At 35.2% G+C, this 25,149-nt stretch overlaps 1 protein-coding gene across 1 annotated transcript in view; it reads right to left on the minus strand.

The window, feature by feature from the left end:
* Positions 1-25,149, minus strand: part of PXDN (peroxidasin) — a 148,203-nt gene that overhangs the window by 13,676 nt on the left and 109,378 nt on the right. The window contains exons 11-19 of the mRNA XM_074209572.1: positions 22,192-22,308; positions 19,833-19,991; positions 18,009-18,121; positions 15,346-15,502; positions 12,367-12,475; positions 11,578-11,735; positions 7,573-9,076; positions 2,021-2,155; positions 931-1,139 (exon numbers count right to left, since the gene is read on the minus strand). Of these exons, the coding sequence (XP_074065673.1) occupies positions 931-1,139; positions 2,021-2,155; positions 7,573-9,076; positions 11,578-11,735; positions 12,367-12,475; positions 15,346-15,502; positions 18,009-18,121; positions 19,833-19,991; positions 22,192-22,308 (2,661 nt within the window). The remainder of the gene's footprint in view (positions 1-930; positions 1,140-2,020; positions 2,156-7,572; positions 9,077-11,577; positions 11,736-12,366; positions 12,476-15,345; positions 15,503-18,008; positions 18,122-19,832; positions 19,992-22,191; positions 22,309-25,149) is intronic.

Consider the following 25,149-nt stretch of genomic DNA (forward strand, 5'->3'; position numbering starts at 1 on the left):
TGGCATCATTGCTGAAATTCACATCTTTGGTGGCAGCTAGGTGGTTCCATGAATAGAGCACCAGCCCTGGAGTCAGGAGGACCTAAGTTCAGATTCTGCCTTCGATACTTGATACTTATCAGATGCGTGACCTTGGGCAAGTCACTTAAGGAAGGAAGGAAGGAAGGAAGGAAAAAAGAAAGAAAATTCCATGTCTTTGAAATACCGAACTAAGGAACAAGCAAGAGAATCTTCAAGGAATTCAAAGAAACCTGCAGAGGTAAAATAGGAATAGAGATAAAATCTACAGGGCAGTTGGTGGCTCAGTGAATAAAGTACCAGCTCTGGAAGCAAGTGGTCCAAGTTCAAATCTAGCCTCAGACACTTAATATTTATTCAGCTGTATGACCTTGGGCAAGTCACTTAACACCATTGCCTTACAAGGAAGGAAGGAAGGAAGGAAGGAAGGAAGGAAGAAAGAAAGCTGGAAAGGAGAGAGAGAGAGAGAAATAAAAATCTATGATACAATTAAAATAGATTTCTGTCCACAGAAAGCTATCAGAGCAGGTAGCAAAGAGTTACCTTTAAGATCAGTCTGGACTGTGGCAGTATAGTTCAATAAGACTTTTGATCTTCTAGTGTTTTCAAGCTAATACTAACTACATTGGTGTCCCACACTAATAAGCAGAGAGGTCATATGCTTCTCAAAGTAATCTTACATAAGATAATTGCAGAAAATAATCATTTAAAATGAATAATACATTGAGTACTTTTTTCATATAAATTTTACAAATGGAAAAATTGAGATTTAAAGAGCTTAATTTATCTGTTCAAACCTAGTTATTTTGTTTGCAAATCCAATGGCATTTTTCCTTGTGCATACTTCACCTCCCTATAGCCCCAACCATTGATTGCTAATAGCCAATTTGCTTCTCTAATTTAGATACAGACCTTCACAACAATCTTGCCACATTCTTAAGTCCACTTTGGGAATTTCATCACAGCTGCCATATCCATGTGGGAATTCAGCCACTCTAAAGACATCCCTTTGCACATGAGTGATGTTGTCAGAATTGTCACAGAGAATTCGGGCAAGGGATGTCTGTTTAATTTGTGTCAACTGAGCAGGGCTAAATACTCCAGGATTTTCATACCATAACCTATAGTTTGAGTGAAGAAACAGAGAGACAAATAAGCAAAGATACACCCCCGAAACTAGAATTAACAGGTTGAAACAATCTCTCCAAACCTCACAGTTTAACTTCATAAGAGATCCTGATTTTTTGTCAGACTCATTTTTAAAGTGAGACAACTGCATATAGTCAAATGATCTTGGAAAATAATTGGAAAAGTCACTCATCTTCTTCTGGGGTTCAATTTTGCTAAATGGAAATGAGGTAAATGGAATGGATAATTTCTCAGGCCCCTTCAAAATTCTAATATTCTAATAATAAATAATAATAAAAAGAAAGAAAACATGATCTTTTTATAAAGGGGGCAGAAATTAAATTCTTCAAAATTTAAGAAGATCATAAATAAACAAAAAAGGCAACATCTTTGAGGAGTAAGCCAATATCTATAATTATCTGTATGATAAGGAATTGTGGAAGTTTTGGTATGAGTTCATGCACTGAGTACTTATACTATAATATAGATTAAATCAAGAACTTTAAAAACATCTGTATAATTCATCGAAGAAGCTATAATCTTTTAAAATGGCACATTATTTGTAAAGGATGCCTAGATTTTATTTAGCAAAATTATTGTTTAAACAGAGCAAACATACAGTTAATTTGGCATTGTTTCCAAGATGTATATTGCTGAGAAAGGAGACTTTAAAGTTATTGCTTTAAAAAAAATTACTAAGAATAAAGAATATATTTTCTTCCTAATCTCAACATAGAAGGCCTAAACCACACTTCCATACATCCTGGAAAGCATGATAATACTATTAAATAATAATACTTTGACACTGTTAAAGCACACTCATTAAACTTTTGTACATGTTCCAATGAATTATTGAACAGAGCATGAAAATTACCTGTCTCCATCTCTTAGACGTCTAAACTGAGTACTTAAAAGGCACATCAAAGTTGGGCCCAGTCTGCTGCCAGGGACCAAGTCTTCCACCATGAGTGCAGGAAATAAATCTATATTCAACGGTGAGCCATATAATCTATGATATAAAAAAATTAATTTCCTTGACAAAGACACAATAGTTTTTAATTGTAAGATTTTCTTATTATGACATTAGCAGTTCTTACAAACAATTCAATATACAAAAAAGCAAAAAAGAAGATTATATGTCAAATTATGAATTATTCTTTATAGTTTTTTAAAAAGTATAAACCACTAAATTTAATAAATTAGTGTCCTTTTATAAATTCTGAATTCTTTGCCTTCTTCCTATATATTTAATGTTTTATTTATGCTCTTTGCTTAATGAAAAAATAACTTTTGATAAAATTCAAGAACATACAGGAAGGGTGGCTAGATGGTACAGTGGATAGAGCACCGGCCCTGATGTCAGGAGTACCTGAGTTCAGATCAAGTCTCAGACACTTAATAATTACCTAGTTGTGTGGCCTTGGGCAAGCCACTTAACCTCATTTGCCTGGCCAAAACCTAAAAAGAAAAAGAAAAAAGAAAAAAAAGAAAAGAAAAAGAACATATAGGAAAAACCCACTTTCCTACATGACACTCCTATATATTATACCCTCTTTAATGAGACTAAAAGAGAAAAAAATAATCACAGAAATTAAAGGTAAATGTCACATATCGTGGAGAAAGGGGAATGTAAGTAGAATTCCATAGTCATAAGGGATGGGGGAATAGGGATCACTTAAACATCACTTTGAATTGCTGTATAGTGAAAAGACCCAGAATATATGCTATAGCAATAACACTATAAAAATAAATGATTTTGAAATTCTTAAGAACTGATAATACAATGATCAAATATGATTATTCAGCTCCAAGAAGAGGTAAAGAGTAAAACAAACAACTATGGACATAGCAAATATGGGAATGTATTTTCCTTGACTATGTATATTTCTTGCAGGAGTTTCCTTTTTCTTTTTGTTTCTGGGATGGGGTGAGTGGGTGAGAGTAGGGAAATGGTGATGCTTATTCAATGAAAAAACATTAATTTAAATAAAAAATGAAAGAGGTTCCAAGCAGATAGTTTCTTGCTAGGAAAATATGATAGCTAAAGACTAAATTGTGGTTAATAAATAACAGAATTAATCTATAATTTAAAATTAAAACAAACTAGTGACTTATTTATTTTGTTGATGATGATCACTGATACATGCAAACAGAAATTTTCAAATTAAGATTTCATTCTTTGGTTATACAAAACAGTACTGGAGAAAGATTGCCTTTGAACTCTGAAGAAAGGGATCATATAAAAAAGAATGAAATGTCATTTTCAATAGATTTCAAAGAACCCATCATTTTCAAATGGCTTCTAATGCTTCAACTACTTACTGGGCTCAGTTTCCTTTTCTGTGAAATATAGGCATTGAACTCAATGATCATTGAAAATGAGGCCAACAGGGTTAAATGACTTGCCCAGGGTTACATAGTTAGCAAGTGTCCGTAGCCAAATCTGAACTCAGGGAAGATGAGTATTCCTGCCTCTAGGTCTGGCTCTCTATCCACTGTGCTAACTAGCTGCCCCAAGTGGATAGAGCACTGGACTTAAAATCAGGAAGATCAAACTTAACTTTAGACACTTACTAGTTGTATCACCAGACAAGTCACTCCTGTGCCTCAAGTTCCCTAATTCAAAGTACTATGATTAATAGATTCAAACTGTATCAAATGAAAAGTTTATGAGGCATAAAAAAATCTTATGAAACTTAACCAGTACAACAAACCAGGCTGTGGAGCATCTATCCCCAAGACACTTTAAAAACAGGAAGGATAATCCATAATGTATGTCTGAGTTCATATTTCTGGAAGTACATGACCTCAAGTTCCCTTCCAGTTAAATAACTAACTATGGAGGCAAATAGACCCTCCTGAAATGAATGTTTGTTGCACAAAACCAACAGCTTTGGGGGTGTAGAATCAATGGAAATTGTTTTCTATGTGATAGATTAAGGTGATCAAATTTCTCCAAATAAAACAAACACCACTAAAAAAGAGAGCAACAACTTTGCAGCAAGGACTAGGAATTTATTTTCTGAGGAACAACTAACTGTCATTCTGAACACAAATACACTAGATCTCAGTAATTATGATTCTTGCTTACTAATTAGCTTATTAAGCAACACTATCCATAATATTTTTAATTTTAGAGAGCTACTCCTGAATTATAATGAATTTCAAGTTAAGCATTAATAGTCAGATTGGTTTTGCTACAAATTTTGGTAACACGATATTTTTTTAATAGGCTAAAATTTATCTGTGTAGATACACTTAAATCTTAAAAGGGAGAGTGTAAAGCCCTCTTGTCCAGCCTGGAACCAAATGAAATTTTGTTATGGTATGAATTCTTGGAACATGATATTGAAAAGTCGTAAGTCAAAATTCTCTGTCAAGAAACTTTGAAATTTTAAATAAAAAAGGAAAATAAAGAAGTGCTTTAGTGTCCCCTGAACCCTGGAAATTTTATTGTAGTATCAGGTAATTGGGTAAAAGGCTAAAAGGTTACAAAAGGGTAAAAAACCCCAATGAGTCAGAGTATAAGCCTCTTTGAAGGGAAGAGAACCAGGACCTCATCTCCCTGGACCAATGTTTCTATTAGAGCCTCATACTAGTTTAGTTTCTAACTGAAGGGTACGGAAGTGATCTAGACAATCCCAATTCCCTGTGAGATGAGCTCATGAGCTCAGGGAATTCAGGAAGGGACAAGGCTTTCCCTTTGAGAAAGACTTAGTAATTTTTTCGTACATTTCCTTTTCTTTATTGTTTTGGGAATGGGAAGTCTGTTTTTGCGAGCAACAGAATTAATCTATTAGAGCTTTGTAAGAAGGAGTTATAGTTTGTCACACTGTATAATTATGTTATCTAGAAGTGGAGGGAAAAATGCTAATATCAGATCTGATTACTAATTGTGCCATATTAACTTTTCCAGTGACTATTTAAGCAATGGAGAAGAATTAAAAAAGGAAATGTGGAATCTCCCCAAGTCACTAAAGAGTTAGCCAAAAATTTTCAGCTATGGTTGTAATCAGATTCTGGTAGATTTGCTGAGGAAAACAAACATCAAAACTAAGAGGAGAATGCCAGTTTTGATTAAGTAAATTAATGAAGACTTCCAAATCTACTTAAAGTAAGTGAGAAGATTTTCTGATACCTTAACCAGATGAAAGCAATCAATTTCCAATATAGATTTTAGATTTTTCCTTCACTGGGCTTGACATTGCATAAGGAGCTTATTCAGCTAGATTGAGAAATTTGGTCATACCTTAGGTATCACTTAAAGAATGCCAAGAGGAAAAAAAAAGAATATCAAGATAGTGGATAGAGCACTGGCCCTGGAGTCAGGAGTACCTGAGTTCAAATTGGGCCTCAGACACTTAATAATTACCTAGCTGTGTGGCCTTGGGCTAGTCACTTAACCCCATTGCCTTGCAAAAAAAACCCCAAACAAACCTAAAAAAAATTATATCAAGAGAGTTGAGAACTGGATTTATTACAGAAATTAGAGTAAATATGGTATCACAATAAAAAAAAACTTTAGAGCAAGAACTGCCAAACAGAGAAATAATAATTGGTCTCAGCATTTCAAACAGTCCAAAGGATTTGAGGACTTCCAATTTTTCCTATCAGTGTTGTAACATCATCCACCCCAGAAAAGTTGTGACTGGGAGGAGTGAAATAAGGAATCAAGCAGAGAGCAGATGTAGATTCACAGTCACAAACAATGTCTATAAAAGAAGCTACACAATAACTAAAGAGAATTTCTTGAGCATCCTAAGTAGATGAGAAAGACTCCTAGCAACAAAGAGCTATGATTTACTGCTTTACATATATTCTCTAAGTTTCATTACATTTTCCACCAGATTTTGTGCAAACATTTGGAAGACTACATAGACTGTCAATAGCATGTCTTGAATCAACTCTTCTTATCAGTACCACCTTAATAAATGCTCTCTTATCTAAAACTGAACAGATGATCTTAAACAGAATGTCTGAATTATGAATACAATTATATTTTGACAGATCTGGGTTCAATTTGATATATTAGATACCTCCTCACATAGATCCTAATCATGCATGATTCTTCCTCTGTGTCTTTCACCAGTCCTTTACCAGGGGTCCTCTCAGTGTGTTGGGGGCTTTCTTATAGATCTCTTGATGGTGTGGAAATCAATGAAGCATGAATATCCCATGCATACTATGGGCCTATACATTGTCCCTTGGGTAATTGGTCGGTTCTTCAGAGACTATTGTTAACATGACTTAAAGCCATACAGCTTGATGAATAAAAGTCTGAGTTGTTACATATTACCCTTCGCCTAGCTGTGGTGTTGGGAACACAGAATAACTTGAGTCATCAGAAAATGAAAAATTGATTGATAAATTGATAAATGACCAAAGGATATGAAAAACAATTCTCAGATAAAGAAAGCTATTTATAGTCATATGAAAAAATTGCTCTAAATCATTATTAGAGAAATGCAAACTAAAACAACTCTGAGCTATCACTTCATACCTCTAAGATTCACCAACATGACTAAAAAGGGAAATGATCAATGTTGGAGGGGATGTGAGATAACTAGGACACTGAAACCTTGTTAGTGGAGTTGTGAACTGACCCAACCTTTCTAGAGAACAATTTGGAATTATGTCCAAAGGGCATACCCTTTTATCCAGAAATACCACTACTAGGTTTGTATCCCAAAGAGATTATGAAAAAGGGTAAAAAAAAAACACATTTAGAAAAATATTTATAGCAGCTCTTCATAAGAATTATAAATTGAAGGGATGCTTATCTATTGGAGAATAGCTGAATAAATTGTGGTGAAAAATATCCATATCCAGAAAAGGAACTGTACAGTTTAAATGCACACCAAAGTCTATTATCATGAATTTTAAAAAAAAGTTGTCTTATGAATTATGTCATTTTTTCCCTCTAATTTTTTCTCTTCCTTTTGGATGTGATTCTCTTTTACAAGATGAATAATTTGGATCTATATTTAGCATAGTTATAGATATAGAGCCTATATTACATTGATTTCAGTCAAGGGAAGGGGAAGGATCAGAGGGAGGGGGAAAATGTAAAAAATAATTATTCAAAACTACCATCACTTGTAGTTGGAAAAATAAAGAAAGAAAAAAATTTTAAAAAAAGACAATGATTTTTTTTAAATGCACAAAAGAAAAAGAAAGAAAAAAAAGATAAGTATTAGGTAGCGTTATTGTTCCACTTTGCTAAGGGGCCTTATCTAAGTATTTCTGAATGATCTCTTTCTCTTGTCTTAAGTTGCTGCATATTTCAAATGTTTCAGAATATGCCTTTTGAATGAGATATTGTTGCAACTTTGTTACATAATTATGAACATAATATAACTTATCCCTGCCTCCCCCAAGTTTGTGTACTATTCCAAAAGAAATGTCCAAGTTTTCTTTGAAACTTACCCTCTAAGTTTCTCTCGAATGTCAGGATTTTTAATTTCATTTCTCAAATCTTCAAAAGTGGAAGCAGAGGAAAGATTGCAATATACTCTAAAGTCATGATAGGGTGGAATACCATGGTCTCGGCCCCGCTGGATATTGATTGCTGCTAGATCCAAGGCCACAGTATGAGCCATAGAGAACAGCCTCTCTGTCAGCTCAGTATTTAGCAACTGAGATGGTACACGCATCTTTCCAGCAATGCCAAACAATCCTCTTAGGAGGGGGTCAATGCCACCTTCATTGACAATCCGGAATGGCGAGAAGAAGGCCTTGTGCAGAGGTATATGGCCTTGTGGGATGGGCTCAAAATTCTCATCGAGTCGGTACAGTAGTGGATTGATGAGTGTGTGTCCAAACCTGAAGGCTGCTGTCGCAAAGGCATTAAAGATTCCAGAGTTAACACTGGGGTCATAACCTTTATATTCTCCAAGCATCTTCATCCCAACTTCTCCAAGGATCTTAGGCAACCAGTGATTATATGTGATATGCTGCATCTCTGCACCAACAATTTTACGTGTCTCATAATAGATAGTGTCACCATCCCAATGGGGATTGAGTTTTAGTAATTCAGTAGCGATACGATTATGTTCTCGAAACCACAGTGTGTGCATGCTTGTAAGTCCAAGTTGCTCATTAGCACGGTGATCTCCAGCCAGGAAGCAAGGAATGGGGCTTTCATTCTCATCTCTCATGCATTCAGTTGGTGGACCAGTTGCAAAGGGAAGAAGTGGCTTCCCTGATCGTTGTACTATGCCTTGTCTCAGGAGGCCTCTATGACTGGCCAAATCTCTGATTTCCTGAGCTTCATGGTCTGAACTCCCATAAACATTAGATGCATCTATATATGAAGTGAGTTGGTTGATCTGCTCCCGGGGATAGACAGAGTTCATGAGCAGAGAGGTCATGCCACTGCCACACACTGGACTGGAACGTACAAAGAACATACAACGGGCACCATTTCTGACTCTGGGGTCATTGGGTGGAATCATGACTGAAAAGCAGGGAGGATCATTGGTGCAGACAGAACTACAGTGTTGACCATCAGAAAATCGGGCTTGACTAAGAGCAACAACTGTGGAATCTAGGTCATGATCAAGAAACTGACCCCACTGCATTGTCATGTGGGTGAACTGCTCATCGGGGGTAATCGATTCAGTTCCTATCAAAGTAGTAGAAACTAAGCGAGGCATAGGAAGTTGGTATCCATTATAAAGCCTATTTGGATTGATACCTCGTGGCAAGTTAAATCCATTTTCATACACAGATTTTAGGAGTCGCTCAAAGGCAGTTAGAGATGCACCCCACATTGGATGCTGCAGGTTATTGCAGGTTCCATCATGGGTTCTATATTTCTGATGAAAGCACATATCTGAACAGTTGTTCACTCGTCTGTGAGCAGTGCAGCCAGACAGGTTTGCAATCAGACTTAGGTATTGAGGAGAAACAAGATCATTGTAATGGTAGCCTGAAATGAAGACCAAAAGCAAGAACCCCAAAATGACTTCTTACATTTGTAGATCAGAAGCAAATTGCTACCTCAAATTTTGTTAACATTTTTTCCCTAGATTGAAAGGGCAAATTATCCTGCATCACAATAAAATATAAGCTCCTGGAGGGCAAAGAAAGTTATGTTTTTGTCTTTTTTTCATCAATGCCTACCTAGCACATTAAGAAAGTTTTGTTAAATTGAATTGAATCTCAGTTAGATAGAATCATCAGTTATCTCATAAAGAGAATCTGGAGCCTGAAGAGATCAAATATAATTCTGTGTATGTAGTAGGAGCTTAACAAATACAAATGTGAGTTGATTGATAGATCAAGATTCTAAAAAATAAATAAATAGAAGATGAGATGGTCTAGCTCTGAGTTCTTTTAGGATGAAAGGAAAAAGCATTGGAATTGTCAGCATACTATAGTTCAAATTGTGACTCATACATATTGGTTGTGTGAACCTGAACAACACCATCCACCTCTCTGGGTCTCAGTTGATCAACTCTCTATAGAATGGAGTTAGGGGTAAATAAAAAAGTGACAAAAAGGCAGCACAGATTAGTGGAAAGGGTGATGGTCTCATAGATGAGAAGGCTTGGATTTAAATCCCACCTCCAATCCTTACTGGTTGTGTAACCCTGGGAAAATTAGTTTGATTCTCTCAACTTTAAGTTTCCTCACCCATAAAACATGAATAATAATAGCCTAAACTTAGAGGATCAAATAAAAGACTATATACATAAAACACTTTTTCAAACTTAAAAAAATATATTGATGACTATTATAATCATCAACTTAAAAAAAGGGAACATAATATCTACTGATGCAAAATGAATCACCAATGTCTAGTGCTGCTCACTTCACAATAACAGAACTAATATACAATGAAGAACTATGAATGACTTAGCTATTCTCAGCAGTACAAGAAAATCCCAAAAGACTAATGATGAAACTATCCACCTTCACAGAAAGAACTGATATTGTCTAAATTCAGGGAAGAAGCAGAACATTGTGGGGGTGGAGGTAGTATGAAGGTGGGTATGAGGTAGTCTCTCCTTCCAAGACTGTGACCATGAAGTAAGGACTTGTGAAAAAGCCATTTGTTCAGAGTCATAACTTCCAAAATCTCCTCACTCAGGGAAATGTGCATGGAGCTTTGGCCAAGAGGTAGAAAACGGAATATGTTGTAATAGAAATAACATTGAGTTTTATACTAGAATAACCAGAACTTAAATATCATTTCACTTATTACATGACCTTACAGTTTTTAGCCCAAATTTCCTTATCTTAAAAAAATGAGGTTCATCTAATTAATCTCTGACTCATTAATAACTTTACAGGAATCCCTAAGATCACACATAACACTGTATGAACCCCCAGGAAACAGCTATAGAATTATGGAGAGAAATTCTACTTCACTACTTTCTCCATCACTAATAGTGATGGCATTTTGGACTTCTTCAATAACAAAGGACAAGAACCAACATATAATTTAGAAGAGTCATCTATCAGTACCCTTGTCTCGAGTCAGTAATTGGCCACTTTATCAAGGAATCTTGACCAGAAAACCCACTGGAATGTTCCACAACATTCCACACCATAAATTTTGAAACACATGCTAATGATTCAGTCTGGTACCTCTGGATACATTACTTAAAGAATAACATTAAGAGCAGAATTGCAATCAAATTAAAATAAAAAAGATGTGATGAGTTCAAAAGAATGTTTTTCCATATTTTGAAATTGGGCAATGAGAAAAGACTTATAAAAAGGTCAGATATCAATCTTGTAAATTATTTAAAACTAAAATGTTGTTTTCTTACTTTAGATGCTAGCAGGGAATAGTGGATAGAGTTAGCCTTGGAGCCAAGGTCTGATATCAATCCCTATCTGAAACACTAACTATATCAGTATCTTAACTAAAGGCAACTCTGTTAAGACTCTGAATTGCAGAGATAGTGATTTCATTTGGTAAAGGAAGTTTGCTCAGCCAGGTATTTTCTGTGTCAATAAAGTCCCAAATCTAGTCACTATCAATATTTTGAATTATTTATAAAAAACTAAAAAGGGTTTCAAATTGCTAAAAGGAGTCAATTAGGTTACTAGAGATATGTGAATTTTAAAAAAACCTCTAAATGACTCAGACATTTCAGGACTAAAATGATCCTTTCATTCATTTCTTCAACTATAGGAAAGGGGAAGGGAAAAAGGGGGAGGCAAGGGGAAGGGGGGGGAAAGGAGGAAGAAGAGGAGGGCGATAGATTATAATTTTTTTATTCAGGAATTAGTTGCTAACTTTTTTTCCTCTCTCCCTCCACTCCCCCATATTTTTTCCTCGGGAAATTGCACAATATATATTTTGCATTTTTAATGTTCGTGTCATTTCCTCTGAGGGCTAGGAATTGTTGTTTTTGTCTTTGCATCTCCAGAGCATGGTAGATATTAGGTACTTAATAGTTTAAATGAGTTACTGACTTGTTCCATTCAGATCGACCATTAAACCATGTTGAACATGCTCCTGTATAAGCTGCAAAGTTCTTTCAAAAATTTCTCCAGCTCTTGCTTGTTCCACAGTATAAGGATCTCGTGGGTATCGAAATAAGGCCAACAAATCATTTGGGGAACGAGGGCGGCTAAAAAAAATTAAAAGGAAAAGAAAAAAGGAGAAAACATAAATCATATGATCATATTTAACTAGAAGACAGTTAAAGAGAGAAGACAGAGAAACAAACCACCAAAATACAGAAATGAAATATTTGCTTTTTTGCTATTTCTACAGCTGAATAATCTATAGAAAAAGAAAGTACTATACCTTATTCACTCATCCAAAAGCAGAAAGCAAATTTTTTTAAAAAAAGAAAAAAATCTGCAATTAATACAAAAGAAAGATACATCCTTGATTAAAATGCAACAGTTTAGAATTCAGTATGTGATTAATATAACAATAGTTTTTGAAATATTTTGCTTCAATCAAATCTGTAAAGTAACAAAGCAGTTCATATAAGGTAAATGTTTTATTTGTGTTTCATAGCTATGCTCCTATTTAGAAGGTCAACTTTTTTTAGTTAGGGTGGTAAGCCATAGAAATTAACCATATGTCAAAGCTATTTGCTAAATAAAAACTAAAAAGAAGTTGAGTCCTTCAGCAACAAACAGAAGACCAGTAAAATTTCTAAATGGACAAATATAGATTTTTTTTTAAATTATCCCTCTCATTTACAGGAAGCTGAAGATTCAGTTATTTTTTTTAAATCTCTATCATACCTGTCAAACAGATGTGTCCGTGTTGAATTGATGGCTCTGTCGACTGTTGCTATTGCCTCTACTATTGAAGTGGCCACAAAAGGATCTCCATTTCGACTAACATCGGGAACTACAAAAGTACCAAGAAGTTGTCCATTACCAAAAAAGAAAAAAATACCTATACATGTTACTCATAAAATTATGTCTAGACACTACATCACTGAAATTTACAAAAAGCCCCCCCTTTTTTGTCACAGACTCTTTTTTTTAAACTAAAGTTTGTTACTCATCACAAACTATTCAAAAGTATTTGTAAGGAAACTTGAATTGTGAGGAAATTAAGGCATTTCATTTTTCCAGTCAAGATTCTATAGGTAAGGAGAAGGAGGAAAATTAATCTATCTAAACAGTGAGGTGTTTGACTGCTTTATGACAAATTAATGGGAAAAATTAATGATAGATCATAGTGAATGGTCCAGAACAATGTCTAACACAGTTTGACCTCAGATGGATTTTGCTTTTATCTTTAAATTTTAGCACATCTAACAGGAGTATAGATTTCTTCCCCAGTGATCCAAAAATAACAAACACATAATGGTAGTAGAATTAGTGAGATATTTTGAATCTGTTCTTAGAATTGCTAATCTCAGCACCTGATCTAGAAATATGAGTGGTCACATGCTGGTTAAAGATAGACATTCTTTTAGATTTTAGGCCTCTGCCAAAAGTTTTCCCCCTGCCCTGGGTCCAAAAATTATATATAATTTATGTATATTTACATGCATAAAATATACATGATTAAATACATAGTTATACATGTTTATACCTACACATAAATAGTGGTACAATGGATGAAGCACTAGGCCTGGATTCAGGAAGATATCTGACCTCAGATTTATACTAGCTGTGTGACCATATACAAGTCACTTAACCTCTGTTCGTCTCAGTTTCTTCATTTGTAAAATTATGATAAGAATAGTACCTATCTTCTAGGGTGATTGTAAGGATCAAGTGAGATAATTATAAAGCACTAAGCATAGGACATATAAATGCTATACAAATATTAGCTATTAATATTATTTAAGCTATATGCAATTTCATATTTATTATTATTATTATTATTATCATTATTATTATTATAGATTCATATAATAATGGAATGGCCCATTGGACAAGGAACTAAAAAAGATCAAATTCAAATCCTGACTCTCATACTTAGCTGTGTGACTATAAGCAATTCAATTAACCTCTATGAGCTTAGGTTTCTCATCTGCAAAATTGGAATGATAAACAATGCTGGCTTAAAATGTTGGGTTAAAATGATTATCAAATGAGGGAAATATTATGTGCAAAGTATTTCACAGACATTGAAGTACTGATTATTTTTTTCTTCTTAAAATGGATTAATAGTTTAACGAATTGAGAGAGGGGAGGGAAAAAATGTCAGGGTTGCAAAAAACAAAAAATAATTTTTAACTATTTTTAAAAATGCAAAGTCTTAAAGTATATATAAATAGGTCAAATATGATTGTTATTTCTACACCCACAGCACCATATCAGAGAGATGATTCTACAAGTCCATGCATCCGAGTTCATTTCTATTTCCAACAAGTCTACCAGTCTTTTTCAGTATTTTCTTGCCACTATTGTATGGAAACAGAAAGAAGATTCATAAAGAAAAAGGAAGAAAACTCTGATTATTCTTTTTTAAGGAATAGTAGTTAATCCTCTTGATTTAAGTAGGATGAGAAAAGAGTGGCTTTCCTGTTTGTTCCTGGAACATACCAAGTGATTTTCTTCCCATGAGTTCATGCAATTTCCTCCCCATCTCTCTTAATATGTACATATACTATAAATTCTAAAATTTCCTAGTTCAAGTCTTCTTTCTTCTACAAAGCTCACTTAAGTATATTTTATCCCTCTTTGATATGTCCTTTCACATTATTTCTATAATATTTATAATCTTTACAATAAACCTTAACCCTAAAGAATCTACAGCTTACTTCTCTTTTATATGTAAATAGAACTCCATGGTCCTCAATCAGACACTAATCTCTTTAAGATAAGAAGAAATGATACACTTAAAGAGAGCTGCATCTCCTAATGCAGCTATGGTACATACACACAGTAGCTGATTAAAATCTTGTTGTGAAGTCCAAGCTGATCAAGGTGTCATAAACATGCATCTTTAAGTTATGTTGGAAATTACTAATCAAAATTTGCTTCATTTTTCAATGGAAGCATTTTCTACTGGGGAAGGGTAGTGTGTGTGTGTGTGTGTGTGTGTGTGTGTGTGTGTGTGTGTGTGTGTAAAAAGATATGAATCAAGGACATTTTCCAAATAGATCCCTCATTCCTGAGACATTTCCCCTATGCAGTTCAATGAAAGAATCAATATTATTATTTTGAGAGTCATTTTAATGAGGTGGGGGGAAGATGGGTATGGACTAATGAATTAATTGGTGGGAAATAAGGGAGATGAATATTCCTTCCATTACTGCAAATCAAGAACACTTCTGTAATACATAATTGTAGAAAGCTGACTGGAAAACTTAAAAGGCTGAGTGACTTAACCTTGATTCAACTGTTTGTGTCAGAAGTATCTAAAGTGAATATTAAAGAAATAAAGAAGAAATTAAATCCATATCAAATCATTCCATCACTTATAAAGGTAAGACTTGTGAAGAGAATTGATAAAGTTGAATTAAAGATGGTCTGGTATAGTGAGAAGAGTACCAATTTGTAAATTTTTCTACTGGCTTAGTTCTGTTTCCTTTGAATTAATCCTTAATAATTCTCTCATGCCTTAGTTTTCACATTTATAAAAATAAGGGATATTGTTTACCTAACATAACATTTCCTTCTTCTCTAAATTTCTATAATTCAAATATTTTCAAATGAACAATCTGGTTTTTACATTGTAGGGTCATGATGCTAGCTGGGTAAAATCCTTTGCACAAATAATAAGAAATAATTCCTACTGGCATGATTAAGTCTTACCATTAACACTTAGGACCATACTAACTGAGGAATATCCAATTGTGTTCCGGGCAACACATTCATAGCGACCTTCATCAGCTGGTCCCACATCATTTATAGTGAGAAATCCCTCTGAATTAATATGAAATTTGCCACTTTCAGTTACCTGCACCCCATCCTAGAACAAAATGGAACAATTAATTGTTGGAAAATGAAGACTCAGACATTTGAATACTTTAGTTTTCTCTTTCATGATTCTCCAAACTGTAATCTCTTGAGGTGCCCTTGACCCAGCAAAAAAAAAAAATAGAGCCCCAGAAGGACTTTAATGTATTTCTCAAACATATATGTATCAATTAAATGACCTCAAAGAGATGAAAACTACAATTATTCACCAAAACATTCAAAGTGAAAAAAAATCCCTTAAAAAGTAGATCATATTTACCTTAAGAACATTTTTACCTATTACAATCTTAACAATTTTCAAACTGAGAATATGAAAGAAATCCTCTAAAATAGGCAGGGTCTTTTAAAGCAGACTTTAAAACATGAAACTTTTTCTCTATCCATGTTGTAGGTCAACCCTTATTTGAAATATAATGCAAGAACTAAAAAAAAACAACCCTTCTGCCCCTACCTAACCCCCACCCTACCCCCAACCCCAACTAACATGAAGTCTTCCCAGCTAAGGGTTTGTCTTATTCTCTGTGAGGACAGGCAAATGAAAAGAAAAAAGAAGAGAATGAATTTTTCTCTCTTCCACTATAAAAGAAGGAAAACTCCAGACTAAAAGTTAATTTAGAGGAATCAGGAAGACCTGAGCTCAAATTTCACCTCACAAAATTATTAGCTGTGTGACAGAGCAGGTTACTTAACCCTTGTTTGCTTCAGTGTCCACAACTGTAAAATAGGGATAATAATAAGTTGTTGAGAGAATCAAATGAAATACTATTTGTAAAACACAGCAGAGTGCCTGACCACAATTGACACTTGTTTCTTCCTTATCCCAATTTCTATTAGGAGGTTAGAAGCAGGCGTCTTTGGGTCCCTCAGTAGGTTTCTGAGGTTCTTTAAATGTGGATCAGAAAAAATACATTTCTACTTTCTCTAAACGCCAACTGAAATTTATCATTTCTTTCAATTATGAATTTTAAAAATTGCCCCCAGATGTCTATAATATTAATAAGAATATCAATGGGATCATCAGAAATAAAAACAAAACCTATTAAGAAACCTCTACCCTAAAGCAACTCATAAAGGTTTCCACCGGATCCACTTGCTCCAGACCAAATACAACTCAGGAATAGGGAACTCCCAATTTTTTAACTATTATAGGTTTAGAAGATACCTTTCCAAACCAAATAATCACTTTTACAATATTGATCCTCCATGGGAATCTGGACACATAGTTCTAGCTCTGACTCTACCTTAGACAAGTCATTTTATTTCTCTTGGATTTTGTTTCCCTATCTACTAAAAAGGGGGGGATTGAGGAAACTTGGCAAAGATGGGCAAATTTTTTTTTAAACCAATCTGGAAGCGGAAAGAACAAATGTATATTATTTGTTCCTCTTTTTGGTGAATATGATAGGAATTAAGAGGTTTCTTACAATATTTTGAATATTTATTGTTTTGTTGACAGTTATTGTTTAACTTAGATAAGTAATTGTTAAGTTTCTTGAAAGATGACTTTTTAATATGTCTTTGTAACCTAAGTGCTGATTCCAGTGTCTTGTACATAGTGGGTGTTTAATAAATGTTTGTTGAATTGAATTAGAGTGGGGTGGGAATTGATTAATGGAAGAACAGAATCTGAGTCCCTATAAGATCTAAATCCTATTATTCTATTTATTACTTTTTCCTCTTTTCAAATTCAATATAATTGGAGAAAAGTATTTATTAAGATTCCATGTCCAAAACAAAATCATATGCTAAGTAGAACAAGAAAGAAACAAATAGACATGTCATTTTGTTCCTGGATTGAATAAACAGAAAATACAGAATCATGATTAACAGATAAATGTGAGATGCAGATACAAAAGCAAAGTAAATAATTAACTTGCTCACTAGTAGCCTATTTGAAGTGTTATATGTATGTGTTCATATAAATATACATATAGGTATATATATATATATAGGTACACAGGGTTTAAATATGCAGAGATACACATAATATGTACACATTTGCATACATGCATAAAAACATGCACAGTACTTATAAATATGAATATACATATACTAGGCATATGCAATATATACTATATAGGTCTATATTATCATACATATGTGGATGTTTATATATGAAGTCTTATCTGTCATGAAATCTCCTTGGCATCACAAGTAGTAAGGAAGTTTGTAGACAAGAGTCCAATGATGATATAAAACTGCAGGAGCAGTCCCTTTTAACTCACTTGCCTATTTTCATTTAGATAGTGGCTATAAGATTGCTACTCATTTTTTGTACAGTTCATTAAAAAACATTTTAAGATATGAATTTTTAGAACATCATCTAGTAAGGGCATAGCCCCAAATCTGCCCTTTTTGAATTTCTCTGCTGCTTGCTGCTAAGCAATGGGACATTTTAAGTCTTCCACACTTAAAAAACTTCATCAGACAGCAGTAAAGTCTGAACCATATTTCTGTGTTCTTAAGAAATCCAGAAATAGAGATTACCTGATTCTTACCTTATTCCATGTTATTACTGGTTGAGGCTCTCCTTGAGAACTGCAAGGAATCTGCACATTGGTACCAACCTCCACTGTCATATCCCTTGGGGTGCTGGCAAACACGGGAGTAACTAGAACAAAAGTGATATGTGACTATTCAATGAGCAGAGATGACAAAACCTGTAACAAACCACAAGAAATTACAAACAGAAACTGAAAACCTGATGCCATGAATATATAGAAGATACAATATAACTATAAGGGAAATATGAAGGATAGGGCACTTGTGATATGGGAATAATGGAGATTCAGAGGATATGCAGTAAGAATAATAGAGATAATTAATAACTGATGGCATCACAGAAGAAGTAGAGTTGAACTGAGTCTTAAAAGGAATGGATTCAGCCAAGCTGACATAAAGGAATGAATTGCAGACAAGAGGGAAAAGCAGGTAAATGTAGGAAAATGGAATGCAAGTTCAGGAAACCATTCGTAATCCAATTCAGCTAGAACATACTCCTATTAAGGGTAATAACGTAAAATAAGGCTGAAAAGATTGGAGACAGATTGTAGGGAATTTCAATGTCTCCAGTGGACAATTCAACAACCCACTCAGGTGCTACTCTCTGTTCTCTCACTTAGCATCTTCCTCAGGCTCTGTGCCACCTCTCCATCCTACTGTACCATGGCTGCTTAGAACTCTCCCCTCTGCCTGAAGTAGTGCATTCCTACTCTTGTAGGTACATGATAGAGGTAAAAGTTATTAAATAAAGATTTGGATAGGGCATTAGGAAAAAAGCAAGTGGATGCAAAGTTAGGTATTCAAATGAATGATCCACCTAGTCATGAATGGTTTTGGTCACAGCAACTCAACAAGCCATCTGCCAGTCCATCCTGGAAATGCAATCTATTGGGGCAATGGTACCTACACTATCTTGAAATCAGAGAATCTTAAATATAAGCTGATTAATCTTAAATATAAACTGAAAAACAAGAGCCAAAAACAGGAAAAAATAAAATCAAAGGATTAGGGAACAAGAAATAAAATGAAGCAGATTCTGTTAAAATGCTACAATAAAGGAGAGTTATCTTATATGTGAACTTTTGGAGGCTATTTAAATAAGTAATCACAGGAAAGTAAATAAAAGCTTGTTAATTGAAAAATAAAATTTTTTAAAAATTAAATAAGCACCTCATTTATCAAAGAAAGTCAATTTTCCCCCAGTTCATAAATAAACCATTATTACTCAGTCATTAGTTAAGAATAAGTCAGTTCTGGGTGGCTAGGTGGTGCAGTGGATAGAGCAATGGCCCTGGAGTCAGGAGTACCTGGGTTCAAATGTGACCTCAGACACTTAATAATTACCTAACCGTGTTGTCTTGGGCAAGTCACTTAAACCCATTGCCTTGCAAAAAAAAAAAAACAAACTAAAAAAAATAGAATAAGTCAGTTCTCTGAGTGTGTTACTATGCTTGCTTTAATAAAACTAAGAGAAAACATGGAGCACCAACCTTGGAGTCAGGGGGATCTAAGAACAAATTCTGCCTCAGATATTTAATAAGTGTCTAGTGTGACCACGGGCAAATCATTTAACCCCACTGCCTTGCAAAATTAAAAAAAAAGTCTCCACATAGGTTTATAAACTTTTTTCAAACTTAAAGCCAAAGAGTTAAGGAATGATTCAATTGCAAATTTTACAAATCCAAATTTTAAAAAGTGAAATATGTAATTCCTAATAAGGAACAGTGAAATCAAAGTCTATAAAGATAAATAAATATATTTGCTTTAAAATAAATGCTTACAATTCTCCCTCCACACCCATACCCAACAAAGGACTTTACCTCTAGGTTGCACTGTCAAATGCACGGTCACCCTCTGAGAGCCTATGATATTAACAGCTTGGCATTCATACTGTCCTTGGTCATGAAGGGCAACTCTTGAGATCCTCAAAGTTCCTGATGAAAGAACTAGATGTCTTCTGTCTACTGAGAGTTGACTACCTGAAACAGAGTAGCAGAAAGTTGTTACCCAGAACTAAAAGGCTCTACAGAGAAGCAATATGGTATAAGAGAAAAGAGGAAATCCTGAGCTTAACTCTTGCCTCTGACAATACTGGAAAGGGGATGCAGGAGTCAGTTCAAACCTGCTTTAGAGAGATATACTAAATTTTCATTGTGAACATTTATACCTTAGAAAATGGAAAACACTGAAAATCATAGTTTGGCTTATTGTTTATTGACAAGACTTAAGAAAGTAATGGAATTAATGTTAATTATACAGATCAAACTTAAAGTATGTCATGCCTCCAACTGTCAAACATTTATCAGCATACTTCAATATATTGGCTCTATAATCTTTACCAAGTTGCTTGATCTTTCAGTGCTCTAGAAATTTTAAGGTGTCTTAGTCCCTAAGACTTGAATTTGAAGAGAAAATTGCTAATATGCTTTGATAGAGGGAATCCTTCACTGGGAAATACCAAGGCCAGTGAAATCACAGATCTACTTTTGTTTTTGTTTTAACAATGATATGTTAGCTTTTGCGTGAACTCTAAGGAATTTCCTTCAGTGGGGATATCAAATAAAGTCAAGAACCCATCAAGTCTGATATGTCCCCTGGCTCTGATGCAAGGAAATGATGTAGAGAATTGTGAATGTGGGAAAAGCAAAATCTGTTAAATCGTTGGAGATTCTGCCTCTTGAGATTCTGCCTCCCTTGGACACTGTTGATAGTATCCGTCTCCCCTTTACCCTGTTGTTTGTACCTTATCCTCCATTTCCTTCTTCACTTAACCCACTTGACCTTGGCCTGGACACTGGCGGGAAGGAAATGACTTGTTAAAATTGGACATCAAGTACCTTGAGACAGGAAGGACCAGCATGTAGGATTGCCATTGAAGGTATTTAACAGAAAGCACCTACCCTTCAATACTCTGGATTCTTGGTGGGGGGGGGGGGGGGGGCATCCAGAAGGATGGGCCTTCCTCTGGCTCTTCCTTAAACCATATGGAGCTCCATGGGCTTCACCATGTGGCCTGGTTAACCCGTTAACCCTAGCCTCATGGCTGCCTGCCTTCTCTCTCTCTCTCTCTCTCTCTCTCTCTCTCTCTCTCTCTCTCTCTCTCTCTCTCTCCCTTTCCAAACAAACTTCAGCTGTGCCTGCCAGCTGAACTGTTGAGCTTAATTAGCAATCTACATGGCTTTTCCTGCATTCCCCGGTCTGAATTGTGATTCATTACAGGCATAATCGAACTCAGCTACAGCTCTAGACTAGCAGAACAAAATATAACAAATCCAGAAAAGAGTTATGAACCCATGTACTGAAGAGATCACATATAGGTAATCCAGGAAGAAACTGAAATTCAAAAACAAGAAGGCACCTTGGGCCTAACATTCATCTATCTGATATCTGATGCTGTCTAGGCTACAAACATTTAATGAACAGAATTAATAAAATTATCAATTAACATAATTAGCTATTAAAATATGGAGAAAACAAACATGTATAAGCACAGCACAAATATAAAAATTTGTAATATGTCAGTATCAATATTAAAAACAGATAAATACAGTAAGAAAGTTTAGACTTTAATAGATTAAAACCTTTTTTCTTTTACATACAATTTTCCTCTCCACCATGACTTTCCCAAAATGTCTTTTGCTTGTCTTATGATGTCACCCACAGGTCCCAACGTAGAGAGAGATCACTATATATTCAGATTTGGAAAATCCAGTATGCATTCATCGAAGCCAGGTTTTCTCAGCATTTGAGGTAAATAAGAGATAAAGTGTACATAGTCTAGCAATGGAAACATTGCATAATTGTGACTTTTAAAAGTCCACAGGGGGCAGCTAGGTGGTATAGTGGATAAAGCACTGGCCATGGAGTAAGGAGTACCTGAGTTCAAATCCAGCCTCACACACTTAATAATTGCCTAGTTGTGTGACCTTGGGCAAGCCACTTAACCCCAGTGCCTTAAATAAATTATTTTTAAAGTCCACAGAGAATAAGTCATGTCTCAGGGTCAGAGGGCCAACTTTTAGAAGATCCAGCTCATTTCAACATAACCCAGTAAGTCCTAAACTCACAGAAAAAAATTGGGGCAGTTTATACTACAATGACAGACAATTGTACTTTTCATAGTCTTATCGGTATTTTTGGAGTGAAAAAAGAGAAGCATAATAATATTAGAAATCTCACCTCCTTTAGTCCAGGCAATAACTGGTTGAGGATAGCCCTGTGCTTCACAGTGGAAATCAACTGTGTGGCCCTCAATAACAACTCTGTCTTGAGGGGTAACAGTGAAGTGAGGCACGGCTGCAGGAAGAAAATAAATTGAAAAAAGTAAGTCAAAGGTGAAATAATAATTTTGAAGTATTACAGCATAGATAATGATATATCAAAATACTTCCTTCCACAAACCCTTCCTGTAGAGTACAACCTGATTTCCTTTAGTCTACTTCAAATGTTGTTTCTTCCCCTCCCCCCCCATTGATTTTTTTTTTTTTGATTAAGTAAAAGAGGACCATTCTTTGCCTCCTTGGGTCTGTTATGGTTTATGCTTATTATCTGTATACCCATCAGCAAATTACCTAACCTTCCGGGGACTAAGTTACCTCATCTGGAAAATGAAGGGGTTGAACTAGATGACTTCTGAGGTCACTTCCAGCATTAGAGCTATGATACAAATTTCTGAAATTCATACATTGACCAAACTATCAAATTACCAGTACCATGCAATCCTTTTCAAGGGTCATTAACTGCAACTTATGTGAATATGCCAAAAACACTAAGGAGCGATTCTGAATATTAATTTGAACCATACATAGTTCAGAAGCAGTGAAGACTTTGATTGTATTAAAAGGCTTCAGTTAGAACAGGTCTAAACATTTATTAAGTACTTAATTCAAGATACTGTGTTAAACCCTGGAAAGGAGGCAAAAGACAATCTCTGCCCTCAAGCAGCTCACAATCAAATGACTCAAATAATCTTTAACAAGAAGCCTTTCCCAGTCTCTCATAATTCTATACTTTCCCTCAATTAGTTATTCCTTCCTTTTCCTATATGGCTTGCTTGCATATAATTCTGGTTGCTGTCTCCCCCAATTGGTCTGGAGTCAAGTGGTCAAAAGTTAAAGTGTAGCCTCAGACAATTACTAGCCACCTCAGTTTCCTCAGTTTGGACCTTGACAGCTCAGAGTGAATGTAAATAGTTTCTGCTTTGGCTGGAAACTCTGAGGGTCTTTCTCTCTCAGATAGAGTTGTTGTTTTTTTTAAATGAAGTTTGTTTTATTTCTTACCTAGCCTTAATTTTTGAATGACTGTTTTCTGAGTCAAGCTGAGACTTGGGAAAGACCTTGGTTCTCCCATTGCATCTGGGGGCCATCTTTAGTCATCCAGATCTATATGTTGGACTCAGATAGCTCCAGAAGGTAAGTGGTGACTTTGCATAGCCCTCCCTCACTTAAAACTAATCCATTTGCAAATGATGGCATCACCTTCCTGATGTCACAGTCTACTTCAAGAAGGAGGGCAAACAATCTCAACTGTAAAATAGAAGTAATACCATCTTCCTGTTATAGGTGGCTCATACTTATAAAAACTTAGCCTGGAGTGATTGAATTAACATTTATTAATTTTTCTGCAGAAAGGGTTTATCTCTCCCAGTGGGAAAAAGTCCCAAATTGTATCAATGTCCAGTCTTACATACAATTTGAAAGTTTCTCCTCCCTTCTGAGTTATCCATTGGTCTGAATCATCAGGGGGAGCAATCTAATTGATAAAATTGAGCCTCAATCATCACAGAGGGAGTATATAGTAATATATATGGACCTCACTAAGCAAGTGTACTTGCAGAGGTCAAAGACCCTAGATCAATCCAGGAATAATGGGAGTAGGCCTGGTCTAATCTCAGGTCTGATCAGATTGGTAGACCTCTCTGAGTTCAGTGACTGGTAGGTCAAATCCTTTATCTCCCCTTTAGCCTTATTAACCTGCAAATAGGCTAGTGTCTTTCCTATTCAAAAGTCATAGATAAGGGTGACTAGGCGGCCCTGGAGTCAGGAGTACCTGAGTTCAAATCCGACCTCAGACACTTAATAATTACCTAGTCGTGTGGCCTTGGGCAAGCCACTTAACCCCATTTTTAACCTGTGTTTGCAAAAACCTAAAAAAAAAAAAAAAGCCATAGACAGACCCCAGTCTTCGTAATGTATATTTTCTAACTGTCTCCTCTAACATCAAGGGGAAGCCAAAAACCTTATATTCCTCACATATCTCACTGTTATGAGGATCAAATGAGATTTTAAAGTGTTTATTTCAGTGAATACTTAGAAAAATGCTGATTTATTTTCCTTACTTTCAACAATGATTTGTCAGGTACATTATAGTGAGGTTTCATATATGAGTTGGACTAGGTGACCTTTGAGGATAGCCAACACTCAAATTGTGTGATTCCATTTTGATGACAATTCATATTACATTTGAGTTGAGGCTTGAAAGTTATGTCTGGTATCACTAAATAGAGACATTTATTTACTCATAACCTTTGGGATAGGGAAGGCATGGAGTCACTATTTATTGCCGTAAAACACTTTAAAAGAGGCAAAATTAAATATTTTAACATTATATGTTTAAAAATATTGACATATATGAAGATACAAAAATAATCTTAGAAAGGAGCCAGAATAATAATCATGTTTGTCCTTCATTTTTTTTTTTTAGATTTTTTTGCAAGGCAGACGGGGTTAAGAGGATTGCCCAAGGCCACACGGCTAGGTAATTATTAAGTGTCTGAGACCGGATTTGAACCCAGGTACTCCTGACTCCAGGGCCAGTGCTTTATCCACTACGCCACCTAGCCGCCCCATCCTTCATTTTTGAAGAAGACCACAATATCAAGGAGATGATGTCATGATATGTGCATGAATTGGATTTGAGTGAGGGGGACCTGTGCTTGTCATCAGCCTTACTTTCTCCTCCAGAGCCATCTGGGTCCAGTGATCGGATATGAATCAAGACGACTGAGTCAGAGTATTAGACTAATGTAAGAAAAACTGGAATGAAAATCTAAAGTCCTAGGTTTGATTTAACCCTAGACTTGTCATTATGACCTATAGGCCACTTAACCTTGATGGGCCTCAATTTTCTTAGCTAAAT

The sequence above is a fragment of the Macrotis lagotis genome, chromosome 1 (genome assembly GCF_037893015.1).
Source record: "Macrotis lagotis isolate mMagLag1 chromosome 1, bilby.v1.9.chrom.fasta, whole genome shotgun sequence".
Taxonomy (NCBI): Eukaryota; Metazoa; Chordata; class Mammalia; order Peramelemorphia; family Peramelidae; genus Macrotis; species Macrotis lagotis.